The 23,026-nt window shown below is 43.6% G+C and overlaps 1 protein-coding gene across 1 annotated transcript; it reads right to left on the reverse strand.

The window, feature by feature from the left end:
• dmgdh (dimethylglycine dehydrogenase) lies at window positions 1-23,026 on the reverse strand. The gene is made up of 17 exons (XM_045692155.1): window positions 22,749-23,026; window positions 21,978-22,146; window positions 20,822-20,920; window positions 19,186-19,350; window positions 18,391-18,595; window positions 10,859-10,953; window positions 10,570-10,723; window positions 10,247-10,445; window positions 9,891-10,060; window positions 8,923-9,076; window positions 5,755-5,920; window positions 5,189-5,319; window positions 4,493-4,710; window positions 4,246-4,403; window positions 4,110-4,169; window positions 3,737-3,871; window positions 1-3,625 (listed from the first exon to the last, which is right to left on the reverse strand). The coding sequence occupies exons 1-17, from the start codon at window positions 22,868-22,870 to the stop codon at window positions 3,419-3,421; spliced, it is 2,607 nt and encodes an 868-aa protein (XP_045548111.1). The 5' UTR covers window positions 22,871-23,026; the 3' UTR covers window positions 1-3,418.

The following is a 23,026-nucleotide window of genomic DNA, read 5'->3' on the forward strand; positions in this document are numbered from 1 at the left end:
TTTGATTCACAATTGGCTTTTAACAACTGGAAGAAGGCAACTTACAATTCATGCAAGGTCTGAGCAGCACAAACAAGCAATAATTACATGGAGAGACTATCAGAAAGCTGTAAAAAGTAATGCAACACTGGTAAATGCCCTAAACAAGGAACACAACAAACAGGTTCAAGAAAAATCGGGACTATATTAAAACAATAGGAGAAGTACTACTACTTACAGCCACACAAAACATTGCACAGAGAGGACACGATGAGTCTGCAGAGTCAGATAATAAAGGGAACTTCATGGCAATCCTAGAAACAATAGCTAAGGATGACACAACTGTGAAAAAAAGGTTGACTTCCATTCATAATGCAAAGGGATTCAGAATGAGGTTCTGAGTTGTTTGGCAGACATGGTTTGAACAAAAATGATAGAAGAAGTGAAAGACAGTGAGGTCTTTCGCATAATGGCAGACGAAACAAAAGACGTAAAAACAAAAAGGAGAAGATATCACTAGTACTCAGGTCTTATTTCAGAGGAGCTGTCCATGAGAGCTTTCTCCACTTTGAATCGGCCGATCGACTAGATGCAGCATGGCTTACTGACAAAATCATACACATATTAGAAAGTCATGGTCTTGAATACAAAAACAACCTAGTAGGCCAAGCATATGACGGTGCTTCCGTTATGAGTGGCAAGCATTCAGACGTCCAGGCACGCATTAAAGAACAAGCAAAGCATGCCTTTTACATCCACTGCAGTGCACACTGTCTAAACTTAGTTTTAGTGGATACAGTCAAAGCTGTTCCTGAGGCAGGACAGTTCTTCTCCTTACTAGAAAGACTTTACGTCTTCACATCTGGGTCATATGTGCATCAAAAATGATTTAGCATACAAAGAGATGTACCCAGGTGCACCTAGAGAGCTTCAGAGACTAAGTGACACTCGCTGGGCATGTCGATATATGGCTCTACATACTATTATGGATAGATTACCTGCCATTAAGCGAGTCCTGCAAGACATAGTCCAAGAACAATGGTGACAGATCTGTTGAGGCACGAGGTCTGCTTGCACAGATAGATTTACAATTCATTGTGTGCCTTGTTACACTCCATAAAGTGTTTGGAGAAGAAAACATTTCTATCAGATATGCTACAGTCTTTATCACTTGACCTGTCAAAGGCTGTTGATTTAGTTGAAGCCTTAGTTCAAACTTTGAATGGCTACAGGGATGGGTCATTTTTTGATGACCTATGGAATGAAGTGTTGAACACAGCTGAGCAATGCGATACACCCCCTTGCAAAACGACCAAAAAAGCTAAGCTCTCAATTTAATGGAGACTGTACTCAGTACAGTGGGTCAGATTCAGAACAAGAAAAAGGCCGTTTTCGTACAACCCTTTTCTACCCTGTTTTAGATCATATGCTCAATGAGCTTAACAGAAGGTTCCCTAGCAAAAACTGTGACATAATGAATGGCATCCAAACTCTAAACCCTACAAGTGATGTGTTTCTCAAAGAGAAGTCCCTGTTTCCATTTGCTAGAATGTATGAATCAAATATTGAGGACTTGGGGCATGAACTACATCAGTTCAGAAGACTTTTAGAAAGGAAAATACAGAGTGGCATGCAGAGACCCTCCAGTGTAGTACAGCTGGTATTATTCATTGAGCCTTATACAGAAGTTTCCTTTGAGCTCTTTAAACTGTGCAAGATAGCTGTTTCAATCCCTGTTAGTACTGCTTCTTGTGAACTGAGTTTTTCTGCACTAAAGCTGGTGAAAACGCATCTCAGGTCCACAATGTCAGATGACAGATTAAGCAATTTACGTGTATTGAGTCAAGGAGGGCAAAGGCCTTGAGTCTAGATGAATTTGCTGATCCTTTTGCAAAAAACCCCACAAAAACCGGAGAATACAGTTGATGTGACCTGATACTGAATATGTAATGCTAATGAAAATTATAATGGAAACGCAAATAAATTGTTGAATGATTATGAACATGGTCTTTTGCCTGCTAATGCCTGCAATGCAGTGAAGAAAACGATATGACAACAATAACGTCTAATGTAACTGGCCCCTCTAACAGTACAACTGGCCCCAGCTTGGCCCCCCCAGTTGAAATGGTCTAGAACCGCCACTGGTGCATAGTTGATTATTATCTGCAATATGCCCACCCTGCTTTCAAGACTGAGGTTTGTGCAAAGCATTATCATAGTTAATTGTCTCTTCCACATAAGGTAGAGACTACAGTAGGAAGTAAAGCAGCATCTATTTGGCCCATTCTTCTTGTGATAGTGTAGCTACAATAACACTTCTACCAAGACTGCTTTTCAACCCCATAATAACCCTTAATACCTGGAATTTAAAAAGCCATTCAAACAGATAACACTGCCACACTGAGACATTAAAATGCCACCTAAGAGAAATGATTGGCTCTGTTGTTAAGCAGTTAAGGTATAGGTACTTAATGACCACATTCTAAGGGTTGGATGGATTCAAGACTTAAGCCAAAGGTATCATGACTTTAAAGGCTCAGTGTTTTATATACATTTCCACACTACGATGTTAGAATACGACTGTGAAAATGATAATGCCCTTTTAGTGTAAGAGCTGTTTGAAAAGACCACCTGAAATTTCAGCCTGTTTGGGTGGGATGGAGTTTTGGCCTACCTGTTGACATCACCAGGCGGTAAATGAGTTAATAGACCAATAAGAAAGAGTTCCAAACCTCTCTGCCAATAACAGCTAGTGTAAGACCACTCCCAGACCACTCCCAGACCACTCCCAAACGGTCCTAACAAAATTCTTGCTTGAGAAATTGCGCTTTTTTTCTTCTTCTTAGGGGTGAAATTCTTTAAAAAAAAATGTTTTAAAAACAACCACAGTTCGGTACTTAATTGTTACCATGAAATGATTTGATATCGAGATAAAAATGGCTGCATTGGACCTGTAATACTATGAATACTGAGACGAATACAAGTATAGGGCTACGTTCCAATATGTCCATATGTCCACATTGGAACCTAGAGTTAAGCTCTTATATGCACATTCTAGGTTGCTCTAGCTGATTCTTCCTCACCAGATGACCAAACAGGAAAGTATATATATATATTTTTTTTACTTCATAGTCAAAGTCTGTCTCAAATGATACCCTATATAGTACACAACAAACAGTGCACAAAATAGGAAATAGGGTGTCATTTGAGTACCATTCATCACATTTCAGTCTTTTTCATGTCACTTTGTCAGCCAGTATAGTTCACTTCACAGTGTAGTTGCTTGGTTGGTGTCGACTCTACCGTTTGCGGACCTTGGTCGAACCTGGGTTGAAATTAGCACCAGGAGCATACTGTAAATATTTGAAAGCCAACATCCTATTTTCGACCCAGGTCTGGTACTCTAGTTCTAAGCTGGTTCTCTGCCCGTCCCCAGTGTCTATGCCTTGCTCTTCTTCTGCAGCCGGGTCCTGGTTGGTTCTGTGAGGACCAGTGGCTCCTGGACCACCATGGCAGGATACTTCCTCCCCAACATCTCCACTTCCACCTTCTGCCCTACAGAACACAGCTCCACTGGCAGGTAGGCAAACGCCAGGCTCTGCTGGGTGGTGTAGCTGTAGGCCCCAGATGTAGTGTTACCAACCACCTAGGAGAGATGGAGAAGGTTGCAGGAAGGCAAACGTTGGGTGGAAGTGTAAGGCTCTAATGTTGTGTTGCCTCTATACCACACACACACACACACACACACACAACTCACCTTGCCATTGAGCCAGATAGTCTCGTTGCCCTCTGGGTCAACATCATCCGTATCCATGGTGATGTATGACAGCTTCCTCTTCAGACCTTTAGCTTTGATCTCCTGCAGCGCTGCCTTACCGATGAAGTCAGCATGCTGGAGACAGACAAGGAGAGATGTTAGAGTGTTGGGATGTGTGCTTTATTTATAAGTAGCATAAATAACCCAAAAAAGAATACAGGTGTGTAGGAGAAAATGTTAACTAAGTAGACTTAGTATACTGGCCACAATTTCATAACATGTAAAAAATAAGCGACACGTTTGAATATGACACCTCTATTTGAACACACAGTGGTTGACTGGTGAACCAGCAGTAGCTAGTAACAATGTCTACCTTGTTGAGTTTGATGAAGTAGTCCAGACCAGCTTCCAGAGGGTTGGTGTCACAGTTCATCTGATGAGACAAAAACATCAGTCCAACATCCACAAACAACTTAAAAAGGTGTGTGTGTGTGTGTGCGCGCGCGTACCTCTGCGCCCCAGCCTCTGAAGCCTTTCTCCAGTCGTAGTGATGACATGGCGTAGGTACCAAAGTTGTCGATGCCCTCGTCCTCTCCTGCTGCCATGATAGCCTGGTACACAGCTGCCATGTCCTTGTGAGGAATGTACAGCTCCCAGCCCAACTCACCTGAAACACCGTCCGTTAGTTGAGCTGTACATGCACTCACATGCCACACATACTCTTAAAAATGTTTAAGCCCACAAACACACGCACACCTGTGTAGGAGATCCTGATAGCTCTGAGGTTGACGCCACCCAGTTGAATGGGTTTGCAGTGGAGGAACTTAAAGCTTGCGTCGCTCATGTCCTCCTGAGTGAGTTTCTGTAGAACATCTCTAGCCTTTGGTCCAGCCACACCCAACACCCCAATGTCCTCTGTCACGTTGGAAATATCTACATCATACGCCCCCTCGACTACCACCTCCTCCATCCACCTGGGGTTAGGGAGGGGTCCATAGGGTTTTATTATCAACTTCAAGGTACTCAAAAGGAAACGAAACACTGGCACAATGTTGATTAAACTAATCAAAGTCTTCAATATGAACTTTGATTAGTTGAATCATGTATATTAGTGCAGGGCTGGAGCAAAACCCTGCACCCACATGGCCCTTGGTGGAAAAGATAGGTCACCACTAGGGGGTGATATACAACACCAGCAGACTGTCTCATGATGTATGAGAGACCGAGAGCTGAATAAATAGGTAGAAAAGAGATTAATTTGTTTATAATGTGCTGTTTGCCTATTGGAGCAGAGAGAGGGGACGTTAAAGTAGCAGCTGCTGTAACTACCAGTGTTTCTAAGTGGGTTAGAATAATGTTATATAATGGATTACTGAATAATTCTATATGGGACGGCTTGACTCTACACCTCGTTAGCTGGCCTGGGCTGCTTAGAGTGTCTGCCTGTGTTACCTGAGGTCATGCAGCTCTGATCCAGATCCTGTGATCAGGAGGAACTCTCCAGTTGTGAGCTGGGTAATGGTGACCTCAGCATAGACTCTCCCAGTGGGGGTCAACATGTGGCTGATGTTAGTCAGGCCCACCTGACAGGGGAGAGAGTGAAACATAAATATAACATTAACCTCTGCCTGAGCAGCAAACAGAACACTGCCACCTGTTGGCAATAGAGTTGTATAGGGACTTATACAGTGGTGCAATGAGCCGTCTATGGGAATGAGTGAGTTTTGCCTGGTGCGATGCAATGATACATTTAGTCCCTCTCGTTTTGGGCCTAGCGTTGGTGAGATACAGTGAGTTGTGTATAAAATAGTTGTAATACAGTGAGTAGTTGTGTATAGTGTTATCCTTACCTTGGGCCTAGCGTTGGTGAGATACAGTGAGTAGTTGTGTATAGTGTTATCCTTACCTTGGGCCTAGCGTTGGTGAGATACAGTGAGTAGTTGTGTATAGTGTTATCCTTACCTTGGGCATAGCGTTGGTGAGATACAGTGAGTAGTTGTGTATAGTGTTATCCTTACCTTGGGCATAGTGTTGGCGAACAGTCTGTCCAGCAGTTTATGAGAATCTTTCCCTTTAACCATGAACTTGCCGAAGGGTGTCAGGTCAATGACCCCAACCTTCTCCATCACCAGCTTACACTCCCTCCCCACCGGACCGAACCAGTTGGTACGCCTGAAACTAGGCCTGGGGAGTAAAGACAGACATTTGTGGGTTAGTTACTTGGTTAATTTAAAATGTAATGGCAAAGTATTGGCTGAGACAGACCTGTACAGTTGTGAAGAGGGCACGGCAGTGCCTCTTTCCACTAAGGACGTTGAAAACATTTGGATCCTCAAAAAGTTATACAGCTGCACCACCGAGAGCATCTTGACTGGCTGCATCACTGCATGGTATGGCAAATGCACAGCCCTCAACCGCAAAGCGCTAAAGGATGGTGCGGACAACCCAGTACATCACTGGGGCCGAGCTCCCTGCCATCCGGGACCTCTATATCAGGCAGTCTCAGAGGAAGGCCCAAAAATTGACAAAGTCTCCAGGCACCCAAGCCATAGACTGTGCAAAGCTGTCATTTTTTTATTAACCTTTATTTAACTAGGCAAGTCAGTTAAGAACAAATTCTTATTTACAATGACGGCCTAGGAACAGTGGGTTAACTGCCTTGTTCAGTAACAGAACGACAGGTTTTTACCTTGTCAGCTTGGGGATTCGATCTAGCAACCTTTCGGTTACTGGCCCAACGCTCTCACCACTAGCTACCTGTCACCCCGTCATCTAAGCAAAAGGGTTACTACATGATTCCATATGTGTTTTTTCATAGTTTGGATGTCTTCATTATTATTCTACAATGTAGAAAATAATAATTTTTTTAAAACCCTGGTATGAGTGGGTGTGTCTAAACTTTTGACTGGTACTGTACACACACACAAAAAAGTATGTGGACACCTCTCGTCGAACATCTAATTCCAAAGGTGTTCGATGGGGTTGAGGTCAGGGCTCTATGCAGGCCAATCAAGTTCTTCCACACCGGTCTAGACAAACCATTCCTGTATGGACCTTGCTTTGTGCACTGGGGCATTGTCATGCTGAAACAGGAAAGGGCCTTCCCCAAACTGTTGCCACAAAGTTGGAAGCACAGAATTGTGCAGAACGTCATTGTATGCTGTATTGTTAAGATTTCCCTTCACTAGAACTAGGGGGCCTTGCACAAACCTTGAAAAACAGCCCCAGACCATTATTCATCCTCTACCAAACTTTACAGTTGGCACTATGCATTCAGGCAAGTAACGTTCTCCTGGCATCCGCCAAAACCAGAATCGTTCGTCAGACTGTCAGATGGTGAAGCGTGATTCATCACTCCAGAGAGCGTGTTTTCGCTGCTCCAGAGTCCATTGGTGGCAAGCTTTACACCACCCCAGCCAACACTTGGCATTGCGCATGGTGATCTTAAGCAACCTGTGAGTGTTGCAAATGAGGACAGACGATTTTACCACGCTACACGCTTCCGCACGCGGAGGTCCCGTTCTGTGAGCTTGTGTGGCCTACAACTTTGTTACTCCTAGACGTTTCCACTTCACAACAAAAGCACTTACAGTTGACCGGGGCAGATCTAGAACGCAGACATTTTACAAACTGATTTGTTGCAAAGGTGGCATCCTATGACGGTGCCACATTGAAAGTCACTGAGCTTTTCAGTAAGGCCATTTGACTATGGAGATTGCATGGCTGTGTGCTTGATTTTATACACCTGTCAGTAACAGGTGTGGCTGAAATAGCCGAATCCACTAAGTTGAAGAGGTGTCCCCATACGTTTGTATATATAGTGTATTTATTGGGTAGAGTTGTTTGCCAGACTTAAACACTGTGTTATAAAATAACAGTCATACAAAGACATGGTGTTAGGAAGGACACTTCACTGCTAGTACTTACATAACATTGCATCACGGAGTCCCTATACAGTAGGTTTTATAGTTTTACATATGGAAAACTATTTTCATATACCGTGGGCATAATTTCATAAAGAAATCCCACAGGTGGTGCTAAATTCTCTGAGTCAATAAATAGCCTAATCAGCCACTGGTGGGTGGCCAAGTGGAAGCTAACCCTGGGTTTGAGTTGGCCAACAATCTTAAATCTGAGTTTAAACGGGCCAATTGGAACCTAACCCTAGGTTTGATCTCCAAAACACCTCCAGCTCTTAAAACAAAAGTGGTTTGAGACCTTGAACACCTGATGAGGATGAAGTCAGACTAATATTATCAGTCTATACTGAACAGTAGCTATACAGGATTTATTTCCCAAGGCATTACATGTAAATATGTTTTGATGTTCTCTCTAAATGGTTCTATTGTGCTGGCTAGAGTAACTGTTACATAATGCCATGTTACATTCGGTGAGCTCACCTCTGTAAGACCCATTGGGGCTGGATGATATATTTACAGGGGGTGGTCTCCACTCCTCCACTGGGAGCTGTCCAGCCTATCCTAACCTCCCCCCTTCTACCCCCCCCCCCCCAAAAAGAACACCAATTCCTTGAACATTCTAACACACTCTCAGCTGCACCAGGATGAAACCACACTGCTGTCACGTGCCCCATTTTATTTTCTTCTTTTAAGACCATCAATGCATAAACCTGATACAAAATGTATTTATATGAATGATATAAGTACAGAAATTGTTTGCTCTGTGGGAAATTAACGTCCTACTAGTCAGTGACAATTGCGTGGAGTTGAGTTTGTGACAGCAACTATGTGAGATAGTATTATAGACACCATTTCCTGGGATTTCCTATGATCTTCTATGTAGAGGAACCCCTTACCGTCTAACAACTCGTGTAGCTTGTGAGCGTCAGAGCAAAACATGTTACACGTGGGTGTTCGTGAGAGTCTCAAACTATTCCGACTCCACAGATGTTTTTGTAATAAGACCGGGGCCTGGCCCCTTCGGCATCCACCCTTGTCTCACAAACAACTAACTCAGCCCCAGTTAATCATACAGACTAACGGTTGGTATCTGCGGATGCAGACCAAATAGACAAATCCAATGGTATGACTCTGTAGCTCAAAGTCACAATGTATAAAAGGGGTTTCAAGTCCTAAATCATGCCGACGTTATGGTGGGACTCATTGGGTTAACGCTCAGTGTATTGTCATATTTGTACTGATTGATTGACTGGTTTGGTATCTTACTTGTAACCGGCATCGTCTCCAGGCTTATAGAACCAGTGAGGCTGTTCCCAGCCGGCGTGGAACCCCATGGAAGCTTTTCCCTTTAGCAGCTCATACACACCACTGGTCCTGTTGGTCGGACGGCCGGCAAAACGCTCCTCTTTAGGGTAGCCCACTGAGAGAGGGGGGAAGGAGAGAGAGAGCAGAAGGGGGGGATAAAGAGAGAGGAGAGTTGACAGCATGAGCGATCGTGAGTAGATGTGCTTGTTTTGTGATCAAAGCGAAAGCTACAGGTAGTGATGTGTACATCTGTTCATATCCTTTACGAGTTAGTGAGTTACTAGCCCAGTTATGGATCATTTGCAGTCAGCAATGGGCAAGTGATTGCTTCCTACAAGAGCTCAAAATCTTTGAAAAGTGAGTCAGGTAAAGAGCTTTTTTTGTCTTAAAGGGGCTGTGTTGTATTTTGAGACAGGCTTGCATAAGCTAAGTAGGCAGAGGGTAGCATAATTTGTCTGATTCTCTGTAATAGTGGTATGGGAATAATAATGCATTTTATTTTGTAAAGTGGTTTCTTGCATCAAACACCACTATAACATGTTGTCTGAAGGACAAGTGGATAAACAGGTTAATGTCAAGACCTGCATGTTTCTTTCCCAAAAGTCTCATGGAATGTAGGCACACATTGGCTGCTACTGTAGACTGAACGATAGAACAGCTATGTCCATGTTAAAATGTTATGGGATGCATTTTCTCCATTGCTTTTGATGGTAGACCACTCTCGTAGGCCTACATTATGATCAAATAGCCACAGTAGCCTACTTGACCACTGTTAAAACAAACTTAAAGCGGGTACAGCCTCAGTGTTCACAATAAACACGCTGGAAGTTGCACAGGATTTTCACAACCTTCAAGTTTGTGCATAGCAGATCTGAGAATTTGCTCAGTGATGAAAAACATTTGAGGGAACATTGGTAGTGACTACTCACCCACGTTGTTGAATCCATAGGACTCTCTGGCTTTGGCACACATGTAGGGTACAGTGGTCCATTTTCCATACCGGTTGGGGTCACATTCAATGAGGTCATAGGGGGGTTCCCCTGTCACGATCCAATCACTGAGGAACTTCCCAATGCCACCGGCGTGGATCACTCCATACCTGGGACACAAACAGACCCTGAGGTATGCCTTTAAGCTACAACCTCCTACTCCCTGTCAATCAAACATAAGGCTTTTATAGTTCCCACAATACGGAAGATGCTTAGAACTTTCACACTACACCATCCAGTCATATTGATTTCAGCATCCACCCGACCCCATCACACACACAAACACTCCCGTTTACCCGAAGCCGATAGCGGTCCAGTAGCTACGTGCTCCCTGGTGCGGTCCGACCATAGGAAGGAGGTCAGGGGTATAGGTGATTGGTCCAGACACAATGTTGATGATGTCAGCATTCTTCAGTACAGGCACCATCTCCATGGCCATCTCTACGTGGTGCATGATACGGTCCAGGTCTGACTCAAACAACTCCTTACCAAAACCTGTTCAACACACACACACACACACACACACACACACACACACACCACAACACAACGAGAGAGTACAACTGAGGTTAAGGCATAGAGATCGAGGGTGAGAGAACGATAGAGAGATCAGACAGACCTGGTGGTACTCCATCTCTAACCCAGGAGTCCTGCAGCACCATCTTCTCCTCTCTCTCGTAGGGTCCAAACAGCAGTCCATCTCTCTCCTGTCTGAGGTAGTAGGAGCCCTCCAGGTCCCTGATCACTGGCAGCTCTGTCTTCAGGGCCTTTACCTAGACACAACAAAACACAACATTTATTAAACATCAAATCAAACGCTGTTAAACATCACAACACATTTACTGTAAAATATGCACAATGAAGGATAGTTAATACAGTAAGACATTAAAATGTAATTAAATTAGTACCTCAGGCACCGTTGCCGTGACAACATACTGGTGATGGACAGGGATAGTGGGGTGCTCAAAGCCAATCTGCTGGCCAACTTCCCTTGCCCAGAAACCTGTTGACCAATCAAAGATAAGTAATGAGTTCATGGTCTGCACAGGAAATTGATGAGTTTTGATGAGACCAGGAAGCACTTAACACACAGACAGTAGGGAGAAAGACCACCAGCATGTAAACAGCCATCCCTGAACCGCTCCAGTCTCCACCATAAGGAAAGCAAAACAAGGTTAAGAACAGAGCCTCACATACACACTTACACTCTCTGCCCTCTACCAACCAGCCTTCACTTCTTGAGACCAAAACACTGTAAAGCCAACTGGGTCCCACAGAGGATTGTAAAAAGATAATGACATAAATGGAGGCGTGTGTATGTGTGTCTAAGGGATGTCTTGAGCAGAAAATGGCCATAAAAATTGTAGAATATTAGAATGCCATATACAGAGTGTATAAGCTGGCAGCTAAGAAGAGTGAGAGCATGACTTACTACAGTACTATGGTGTACTCTATGCCACTCAGATATGGGCTGTGTTTGAAATTGTACCCTATTCCCTATATAGTCCACTACTTTAGGCAAGAACCATGGGCCTCTGGCCAAAAGTAGTGCACTATATAGAGAATAGGATGCCATTTCAGATTGAGACCTGCTATATTACACTAACAGAGTTAGCTGTCTGAATATGGCTCCAACACTATGGCTCCACCATAGAGATCCTATTCAATTACTGAAATGTTTTATCTTTATTCTAATTCCGAATTTTAAGGGCTCCACATCTTAGGACAGGGGTTCCCAAACATTTTCCACTCGGGGGGCCCCCCTTCCAGCATTGGGGATCATCCCCCCTGGATTTTAGCTAGCTAACATTAGCATTGCTAGGTATTTTTTACAAACTTTGCTAGCTAATAACATTGCAATCTGTCTAAAGTCAATTTGATGACATGATAATGCTGGCAAAGTTGTTCCCTACTAAATATTTTACTACTTCAGCAACGTCATTGTATTTCCAGGCACTATAGTTTAATTTAGACTAAACAGTAGTTAGCATTCGTCCAGAATGACTGCGCTTATCACCACTTTACCAAGGGCACCACTATGGCGCTGCCGATAGAGGGCGGCTAGAGAACTTTCATAATAATGTCATACTGCGACTGAGTGACGGAGGTGCAACCTATGAAATGGAAGACTGTTGCTACTGGTCCCTAGCCAGACAAACATAATGATTTGTGGGGTGAAAGTCTGATGTGTGTCAACTGCGCTCTCTCTCTCTCTCTCTATACACACACACACCATGGCCCCTGCTGCCACCACAGCTGTTTGTCCCCACAGATCACAGACTGGTAATGGCCTGCAGGAACTAGTTGTGACGGGGAACAAATGTCAGATTGCGGCAGAAGTCAACAACTGGGGTTATCTGCTGAGTTGCAACTGTTCCACACCAGACCCTGGCTCAAATACAATGCATTCAGAAAGAATTCAGACCCTTTGACTTTTACCACATTTTGTTATGTTACAGCCTTATTCTAAAATGGATTCATTTTTCTCCCCCCTCATCAATCTACATACAATACCCCATAATGACAAAGCAAAAACTGTTTTTTTTAAAATGTTGGCAAATGTATAAAAAAAAAATCTAAACTGAAATAATAATTATTCAGACCCTTTACTCAGTACTTTGGCAGCGATTACAGCCTTGAGTCTTCTTGGGTATGACACTACAAGCCTGGCACACCTGTACTTGGGGAGTTTCTCCTATTCTTCTCTGGAGATCCTCTCAAGCACTCTCAGGTTGGATGGGGAGCGTCACTGCACAGCTATTTTCAGGTCTCGCCAGAGATGTTCGATCGGGTTCAAGTCCGGATTCTGGCTGGGCCACTCAAGGACATTCAGATACTTGTCCCAAAGCCACTACTGCATTGTCTTGGCTGTGTCCTTAGGGTCGTTGTCCTGTTGGAAGGTGATCATTCATCCCAATCTGAGGTCCTGAGAGATCTGGAGCAGATTATCATCAAGGACCTCTCTGTACTTTGCTCCGTCCATCTTTCCCTTGATCCTGACTCGTCTCCCAATCCCTGCCGCTTAAAAACATCCCCACAGCATGATGCTGCCACCACCACCATGCTTCACTGTAGGGATGGTATTGGCCAGGTGATAAGCGGTGCCTGGTTTCCTCCAGACGTGACGCTTGGCATTCAGGCCAAAGAGTTCAATCTTGGTTTCATCAGACCAGAGAATGTTGTTTCTCATGGTCTGAGAGTCTTTAGGTGCCTTTTGGCAAACTCCAAGCGGGTGGTCATGTGCCTTTTACTGAAGAGTGGCTTCCATCCGGAGCTCGGTCAGACTGACCATCGGGTTCTTGGTCACCTCCCTGACCAAGGCTCTTCTCCCACAATTGCTCAGTTTGGCCAGGCGGCCAGCTCTAGCAAGAGTCTTGGTGGTTCCAAACTGCTTCCATTTAAGAATGATGGAGGCCACTGTGTTCTTGGGGACCTTCAATGCTGCATACATTTTTTGGTACCCTTCCCCAGATCTGTGCCTTGACACAATCCTGTCTCGGAGCTCTACAGACAATTCCTTCGACCTCATGGCTTGGTTTTTGCTCTGACATGCACTGTCAACTGTGGGTATATAGACAGGTATGTGCCTTTCCAAATCATGTCCAATCAATTGAATTTACCACAGGTGGAGTCCACGTTGTAGAAACATAAAGGATGACCAAACAGGATGCACCGGAGCTCCATTTTGAGTCTCATAGCAAAGGGTCTGAATAATTATGCAAATAAGGTATTTGTTTTTTATACATTTGCAAACATTTCTAAAAACCTGTTTTTCCTTTGTCATTATGGGGTATTGTGTGAAGGTTGATGAGGATTATATATATATATATATATATATATATATTTCTTTTTTCTTTTACCCATTTAGAATAAGGCTGAAACGTAACGGAATGTGGAAAAAGTCAAGGGGTCTGAATACTTTTGGAATGCATTGTACATAAATACTTAAACTACATGTAGGTTCTGATTTAGTCGCTCATTTTAGATTCCGCTTTCTCGCTCTCAACAGCTTTGTTTACATTTTCCAGCTCAGAGGGACGTACGTACTCTCTACTTTTAAAGGTTGCCTTGCCCCAATTCTGTCGAATACAGCCAGTTGGGCCAGGGCAGAACTTCTGGAGGAGCCAGAGTAGACAGCACACATGTTTACAAGCTCCCTGTAGCAGGACACACACAGGGCCATTCACAGCCCCTCCCAGGAATAACCTCTAATGAATGGACTCATTGGAAGTGGGGCTTTGTCTGACACAGGCTCAGCCATGTCCAGAGTACAACCACCTCCACACCTCTAACTAACTAGTTCATTTCCCTCCCTTGCTTATATTTATGAGCACCAGTGATAACCTAAATAGTTTCTAAAGGCCAGAGACTCTGATAAACAAGGTTTCTCTCTCTCGTTGAGACACTGTCCTTTCACTGAGGGTCTCAGTGTCCTGTGCACCTTTAGTAGGTCACAGGGCCAACATGGTGAAACCAATCCTTCAGGGGGAGACACATTCCAAGAACCACAACCCTTTACCTTACTCTGGGGGTTCTCATTGGTTAAGGTGCCAAACAGTGATGGGGTGTAGCATTATGAAGGTAGGGTTGGAGAAGGGGAGGTAGAGATGGAACGAGGTGAATGTGGGAGTGAAACAAGGGGGGGAGGAAAGGGGGGAGTTTGAGACAGTGGAAAGAGAGAGAGATGGAATAGGGTGAGTGTGGGACTACAATTTGTGTGTTACTTGTGTATTGTATTTGTGAGACATTCTACTGCACTGTTGGAGCTACTGCAGAAACATAAGCATTTCACTGCACCTGCTATAACGCCTGCAAATATGTGTACGCAACCAATACACTGATTAGATTGTTTTTAAACATTTTTATAAGGTGGGAGGGATGGAATGAGTGTGGGAGTAGAGGGAGCAAATGAGAGACTGGTGTTTGTGAGGAATGCTCCAGCTGTACTTCAGGATCTGCTTTCACATGGAGTTATTTCTGCAGACCATCGCTCCAGCAAGCATAAATCACATATCCTACCCTGCATGTCGAGGGGTGAACCTCCAAATCCCACCACACACACACCTCACCCACCCACTAAAGGAGAGAGTAGTTTGACCTGAGGATTAGAGAGTTGTATTGTAATGAAAGATATAAACTTCCCAATGATATGTATAGAGAGGGAGGCTTCGACGGAAGTGGTCTTTTTTGGAATATGTTTTTTCTTCACAGAAGATCCTCCTCCTCCTCCTCCCAGGGTTATTCCCACAAAACGTCCAAAACTCAACCACAAATCACTGGGCCTATTCCAAAGCAGTATAATGAAGTTGAGAGATTTAACTCTTAAGTAAAGGAGTGAGTTTAAGAGGTGTATTAGCTACTGTTTACGAGTACAACCAAGGATGTTCTGATAAAGAAGCCCACAAAACCAAAACTGGACACACAGATAAGACTCTCAGACTGCAGGTTGTGTATGTGTGCATGTCTGCAAAGTGCAAACACAGCAACTGACACAATCACCACACAAACGACACAAACTCCCACTACCCGGCCTATATGTGCTGTACGTGCGCTCTACTATTTTACTGGACCATATGGAGACAGTAGCCATTACTGCATTGGTCAAACACTATAAATCTACAGTGTCCAGTGGGGTTTCAAACAACAGCAGCTTCAACGACAAGGTTTTAGATTAAATCCCTCAGCTGCGCTATGGGACGTTTCCATTGTACCCCTGACAAAGTGGCTTTCATTTGGCCCCAGCAGCTTTATGTGCAGCTATACATTTCTCTCTCCATGTTGATTGTATGCAAAGTGTAATGTATAGGACAAGGCTGTAAGGCTCTCACCAGCCGTGACTTATGCAATAACACACGTCTATGGGCAGTATATCTGCAGATTCCCTATAGGAAGTGTTATATCTACCAAGCACTCGTTTTACTCTGTAGCTCAGTTGGTAGAGCATGGTGTTTGCAGCGCCAGGATAGTATGTTCAATTCCTGGGACTACCCGTACGTAAAATGTATGCACGCATGACTGTAAATGGCATTTGGTTAAAAGCGTCTGCTAAATGGCATATATTATATTAATATTATAGCCTAATTCATCCTGTCTACCAAAATAAAACATATCAGTTTTTTTGCCTGACTGGACAATGTTGTAGCTGCTGTGAATCAACTACGTATCAAGCACTAGACAACATTTTGGTAGTTACAGGCAGCAGGTAGCCTAGGGGTTAGGAGAGTTGGGCCAGTAACTGAAACGTTGCTGGGTTGAATCCCCAAGCAGACTAGGTGAGGCACTTTACCCTAATAGCTCTGGATAAGAGTGTCTGCTAAATGACTTAAATGAAGTTACAGCTTGTTATATTACGCCAACTGAGGAAATCAAGTTGAGTTGACAAAATATAATGAGTAAAATTCTAAGATAGCTGACTGTTATTCAAAGATGACTTGCCTATGTTTTTTTTATTGTAATAAAACAATTTCTACCCCTTTTTCTCCCCAATTGGTAGTTACAGTCTTTGTCTCGTTGCTGCAACTCCCGTACGGACTCGGGAGACGCGAAGGTCGAGAGCCATGCATCCTCTGAAACACGACCCTGCCAAGCCGCACTGCTTCTTGACACACTGCTCGCTTAACCCAGAAGCCACCCGCGACACAGCCCGGGATCGAACCCAGATCTGTCGTGACGCCTCAATCACTGCAGTGCCTTAGACCGCTGCACCACACCACTCGGGAAGCCCAGTCAGCTACGGTTTGACTGTTGTACATAGGTGATGTTAACACTAGGTTGTCAAATGAGTGGACCCAAACTGCAAATTCATGAACTTATAGAAAACATAAAAGTTTGCAGAGAAAAGGCACATGGAAACCCAAGCTTCACTAAGGAATCAGAAAATGTTTGTTCTTCAAGATCTAAAAAAATCTGTCAGCAAAGTGTTAAACGTCTGCTGAAGAGGCGTCCTTCAGCTGCTGCTCTGTGATAGGCCAACAGGTTTTAGCCAGTTTGGGTAAACTGATGAGGGAACGGAGTGCCAGGGGCCGTAATATTAATGGGTTTAGCAAAGCTACAACAAAGCAAAGTAAACCTACAACGTGCCCCCCCCCATCCCCCCCTCCCTCCCTCCTCCAGGGACCCATAAAGGATGGAGAGAGCAAACTTCAGGCAGCTGCTAAATGAATCAGTTATGCAAGGAGGTATGATAGTGGTGACAAAACCTTGCCAACTTAATCCTCCCAGAACTGGTATGACCCGGTTCAAACCATGCGACCCTGCTTCCCCTGAATTCAGAATGCCGTGTATATGGTCAAATGTCCCTAAGATAGCAGCCTTGGAATAAGAGCAGTTCAGACAAGAGTCAGAAAGACTGAAAGAGGCTCAGCACTGGGCCAAATCAAACAAGAACGACAACTGAACTCACCCCTAAAGTATTTAGGTTCATCAACTTCTTTGTCCTCAGGACTGGGGTCCTAAGATCTAATTTGCCTGTGCCGAGTGTGCTCTTTACTGTAGTCTATACCCAATACTACTTTCACTACGGTCATCTCGCTTTCGTCTGTCTACAAGCAGCAAAAAAAACAAAACACAGCCAGTGGCTGAACTGAAAATGAGTTCATGAGGAGTGACTGGTTTGATTGACTTGAGAGAGACATGGGCTCCTGCATTTTAACCAACCCAAACTGGTAAAACCAGGTCTGTGGGTTTAATTTCTGACAACCTGGAGAGGAGCTAGAGGTGTTAACTTCCCCAGCTCACCCACCCAGACTGGTCTGTGTTACACAATCTGACTCACCCCAACTCGTTTAGAAAAATCTTCAACTGAAGTTGTTGTTCAAGCCTTTTGGCCGGCTCTAATCATAGTTTCTCAATGTTTGCCAGTGAGATTTCAATCTGACCCAAGAGCTGTGAATAACAGGACTGTGTTGCTGAATGGACAAACTGCTGGAGTCAGTTTTAAACATTAGAAACTCATCTATAGCCCTAAATGACCTCTACATGCTGATATATCTTCAAGATACTACAGTGCATGATGCAATGTATTGATACAATTGATCTAGAAGTCAACAGTCAATGCATGTTCTGTAGTATGGTCACTAATGTTAGTTTGGATGTACAAGCTTGTGCGAGGAGCAATCAATAGTGATTTGCAGCACAAACACACTCTGTACAATAACATAGAGCCTGGACCCAACTACATCAACGCTCATCTGGCAGACCAAGTTCTAGCTGGAAACTAAGCCTCCCAGTTAGCCAAAGGTTCTTGTTTCTATTCTCCATATATGCAGCAAGAAGTATATGTTGTGCATGTATTCCTGCATGCATTTGTATGTACCAGTGATGACCCATTCCATTCCAGCCATTACAATGAGCCTGTCCACAGATTCTGCCCTCCTCTAGCCTCCATTGGGGTTTACATAGAGACAGATATTTTGCCACTGACAAATATTCGACCACTGACCTGTGGCGTTGACTATGCGGTTAGCTCTGATGGTCCCGTATGGGGTCTGGACATCCCACTTCCCATCACTGGTGGGTGTGAGGCCAGAGACCAGGGCTGGGTTGTAGATCTGGGCTCCATACATACGGGCCCCAGCAGCCAGGGCCATGGTTAGGGAGTAGGGGTCAATATGGCCGTCTCCTGGGTTATATAGACCCGCTAGCACCTGGGGGAGGTGGATATAAAGTGTTACTGTCATGTCCTTGTCTAGTGGTTCAAACAAACGTTCTTGGTCAATGACAACTTTAAAGATACATTATGGAAGTTTAGTTTCCCTCAAGATCCCCCGCAGTGGGAAAAGTTGTGTAAAGCCTCTTTAAATCATTAGAGTATATCCACTAGGCTCTTAAGTCATGACATGAAACTGAGATCACGATGATGTCTATTAGCCTGGTCCCAGATCTGTTTGTGCCGTCTTCCAACTCCTATGGGCATTGTCATACCAATGACCAATGGAGTTGGCAAAACAGTGCAAACATATCTGTCTATGGCGCATGAGAATGCATTCCTCCGGTCCAGACCAGAACAATAGATATAGAGCCACGGTTATAGATCAGTGGTGGCTGGTGGCACTTTAAATGGAGAGGACAGGTTCATAGTAATGGCTGGAACGGAATAAATGGAATGGTATCAAACACCTGGTTTTCCATGTGTTTGGTACCATTCCATTAACTCCATTCCATCCATTATTACCAGCTGTCCTCCCCTCACTAGCCTCCTCTGACAGATATAGATCTCTTTGGTTCAGGTCCAGACCTTGTCCATGTTGAGCAGGGGGAAGAGCTCCTTGATCTTCTCAGGGGTGATGAGCCACTGGGGCGTGGGGTGCCAGTGGGCTCTTGCCATCTGGTACTTCAGCTCATCCACTCTGACTGGGGTGGAGGCAATACGGATACTGCCTGGCTGGTGGAAACCCACCGCCTATAGACACATGGATAAAATGTGTACAACATATATACATACATAGTGGGTATCATAAGTATTCACCCCCCTTTTTTCACCCAGATTTAGTTGTCTGACAGAGTGATATACAAATTAATTTAATTGTGATTTGTTGTCATTAAGCTACACAAAGAACTTCATGAAATTAATAAAAATGTAATAACTAAAATAGTTATTGCAAAAGTATTCACCCCATTTGTTTAGACAAGCCTAAAATAGTTCTGGAGTCAAATTTGGCTAAACAATTCTCATAATAAGTAGCATGTTAACCCCTGTTATTTCACGCTAATAACAGGGGTTGGCATAATTCCTCTGTCCCCCATACATACAACATATGTAAGGTCCCTCAGGCAAGTATTGAATTTCAAGTACAGATTCAACTACAAAAGACCAGTGAGATTTTTGAAAGACTCATAGTAAAAGGGCAGTGATTGGTAACAATAACTAAATAGACATTTAATATCTCTTTAAGCATGTTCAAGTTAATAATTATGCTGTGGATTATGTATTAAACCCCCCGGCACATCAGAGCTGCAGGACGGGAATGAAACTGCTCAGGGATGTCACCATGAGGCCATTGCTGATTTTAAAACAGCTCAATGGCTGTGAAGGAAAAAAACTGAGGATGGCTCAACATTGTATTTACTCCACAATAATGACCTAAAAAGTAGAATAAAAAAATATACAGAACACAAATATTGCAAAACATGCATCCTGTATGCAAAGCCTCATGTTTGGGGAAAGTCCAACAACACTGAGTTACTGCCTCCTTGTTTTCAAGGATGGTGGCAGCTGCATCATGGAATGGGTATGCTTGACATTGGCAAACAGAATTTTTCACAATAAAAAGAAATTGGACAGAGCTAAGGACAGACAAGGTCCTAGAGGAAAATCTGCTTCAGTCTGCTTTCCACCAGACACTGGGAGAGGAATTCACCTTTCAGCAGGACAATAACCTACAACACAAGGTCAAATTTACACTGGAGTTGCTCACCAACAAGACAGTGAATGTTCCTGCGTGGCCAAGTTACAGTTGACTTAAATCTGCTACAAAATCTTGCCAAGACTTAAATAGCTGTCTAGCCAACATCTAGAATCATTTTTAAAAGACTAATGGGCAAATATTGCACAATCCAGGTGTGCAAAGCTCTTAGAGACTTACCCAAGAAGACTCCCAGCTGTAATTGCTACATAAGGAGTTAACATGTATTTACTCAAGGTATATTAACGTTTATATTCTTCCAATTTCACAATACAGACTATTTTTTGTCATTAATGACAACAACAACAACAAAAAAATCACAATTATATTCATTTCAATCCCACTTTGTAACAACAAAATGAAAAAATCCAAGGGGGGTGAATACTTTGATACCCACTGTACATAGATACACTCATACAGACACAGACATGATATAATCCGTTGTGCTGTGGTTGACGTGTAGTATACCTGTCCTGTCTCGGCCTCCAGACTCTCATACAGCTTGATGCTGTGGTAATGAACCTTCTTCAGGTTGATACCAGGGTGGTAGTACGTGGTCAAACCAGCCTGGAACAGACAATAAACATAGACACTTAGAAGAGGAGACATGGTCATGTAAATGGAAACACTGACAACACTTGATCTACTGTACTGACCCTGCAAGTTTGCAAAGCAATGATTTGAAAGTGCATCTTATAAAACAATAGTAATAATACACATTTCAACAACATCATGTTATCTCCATTGACTAACTACACAACCAGGGCATGCAGTTCACATGTTCCTAACACAGATACATAGAATGAGAAGTTTGATAAGTCTTCTAGGAAAGTTGGCCCCTTGACATTAAGGGCAGCATATTTACTATGTAGAGTAACTTATATGGGATAGGGTTTGTTGGAAGGGGGTTATAGAGAGGCAGAATTAGGTCATTAGATCCTTGGCAGAACCACATAGGCCTGGTTCTTTGACAGCAGCTGTCTTTGACAGCTAACATAACTTAGATCTTCTTACATGCTTCCATCTACTTCTTGGGAATCTCCCTCAGCCGAGTGGACTATCTGATATCTCGCCGTAGTATCTTTGGTCAGGTTTTTCCGTTAACTGTAAGTCGTTCTGGATAAGATGACTAAATGACAAAATGTAAATATCTTGAGTGTGGTCTCAATGTATTATTTCCGTGTTGAATATCTCTGACCTCCTTTATCTTTTTCTCTGACCGTTCCTTCTAATAGTGGGTGTGTGTAACAACTCCTTAACTTATTCAAATGTTGGGGAACATGAAAACTCCCATGCCTTGCTAACTTATGTATCAGTAGAAGAACGTCTCAGGTCGAAACAGGTGTTAGACCATCAATAAATGGGCGAGTTCATTTGCATGCCCCGGGTGGGTGGAGATTTCACTTAAGGGGCACAGGGCCTTGCAAAACAAACTCCCCCAATACGTTTGTGTGCCCCCCTGACTGACCTTCAAAACAAGACTCTATCCATGAACCCCTGAAGCCATCTGTTGCTCCCAGACAGTTCGGTCTTCCCTCATACAGTTAAGATAAGGTTTTGGGGACAGGAAAGCTGATCCTAGATCTGTTTTAGTTTGTTGTTGTTGTTGTTGTTGTTGACCTACAGCGTGCCAGGTGGATCCAGCGGTCAGTTCAGACTTCTCCAGCAGGACCACATCCTTCTGTCCAGCCTTGGCCAGGTGATAGGCCAGACTGACTCCAACACAGCCCCCTCCGATGATCACCGTCTCAGCCGTGTCCTTCCACCTCTTCCCCAGGACCATAGTGCTGTCCCTGAGAGGGGGAAGAGGGGGTAAATAGGGGTGAGATGAGAGAAGACAGTGAGACCAAATGTTTAAAAAAATTGTCAAAAAATAAAATATATATTCATTGATTTGAATGCATTTGAATCTATTTCAATACAGATAAAGATGTGTAGAGTAGTTATGTGACTTCTATGAAGCAGAAGAGATTATTGTGAAGAAAATCCACCCTGACCAGTTCTGACCTGACATACACCCCTGGAAGGAAATGCAACACATGTTGCCATGAGATCACTCAGATAGCCTGGCACATTAACGTCAGTTGGAGATTTAGGCTAAATTGTTTGTCACATTATAAACACAGAGAACATTAGCGCGTCAGAAGAATCTCATGGTCTGTTCAGCAGGGAAGTCATGTGCATTATGCAAACTGAATTAAAACGGTTGGGTTGTGGACAGACCCATAATAACATTACGCTATCAAAGAGCCCCGTATAGCCTCCCGGACACCTCTGTGGTCTCCTCCAACTGTCCCAAACGTGAAATCTGTAACCTTACTGTCGGATACAAGAAAGCTGAAAGGGTAACATGAGTTGTTTACTACAAGGCAAAAAAGTGCACGAGGGGGCTTACCCATTTCCCACATGTTTCTGCGAAGTGTAGTTTATTGTACGCAGTGGAAGACACACAATAGCGCGATATGCGGCTAAATCTCTCCGGAGGTGAGTATTAATTGCGTTAAAAAACCTAGACATGGTTTAACAAATTAAAATATCTATGAAAACACCTCAAAGAATACCAGAACCACCTCTGCCTAATTCCCCGCCGCAATTTACTGCAGGCCTTCTATACCGAAGCACAATTTTGTTAACTGAACACGCCCTCGTCCGAGCAGAGCGCCAGTCAATTTA

This window comes from Salmo salar, chromosome ssa01, assembly GCF_905237065.1.
Source record: "Salmo salar chromosome ssa01, Ssal_v3.1, whole genome shotgun sequence".
NCBI classification, from domain to species: domain Eukaryota; kingdom Metazoa; phylum Chordata; class Actinopteri; order Salmoniformes; family Salmonidae; genus Salmo; species Salmo salar.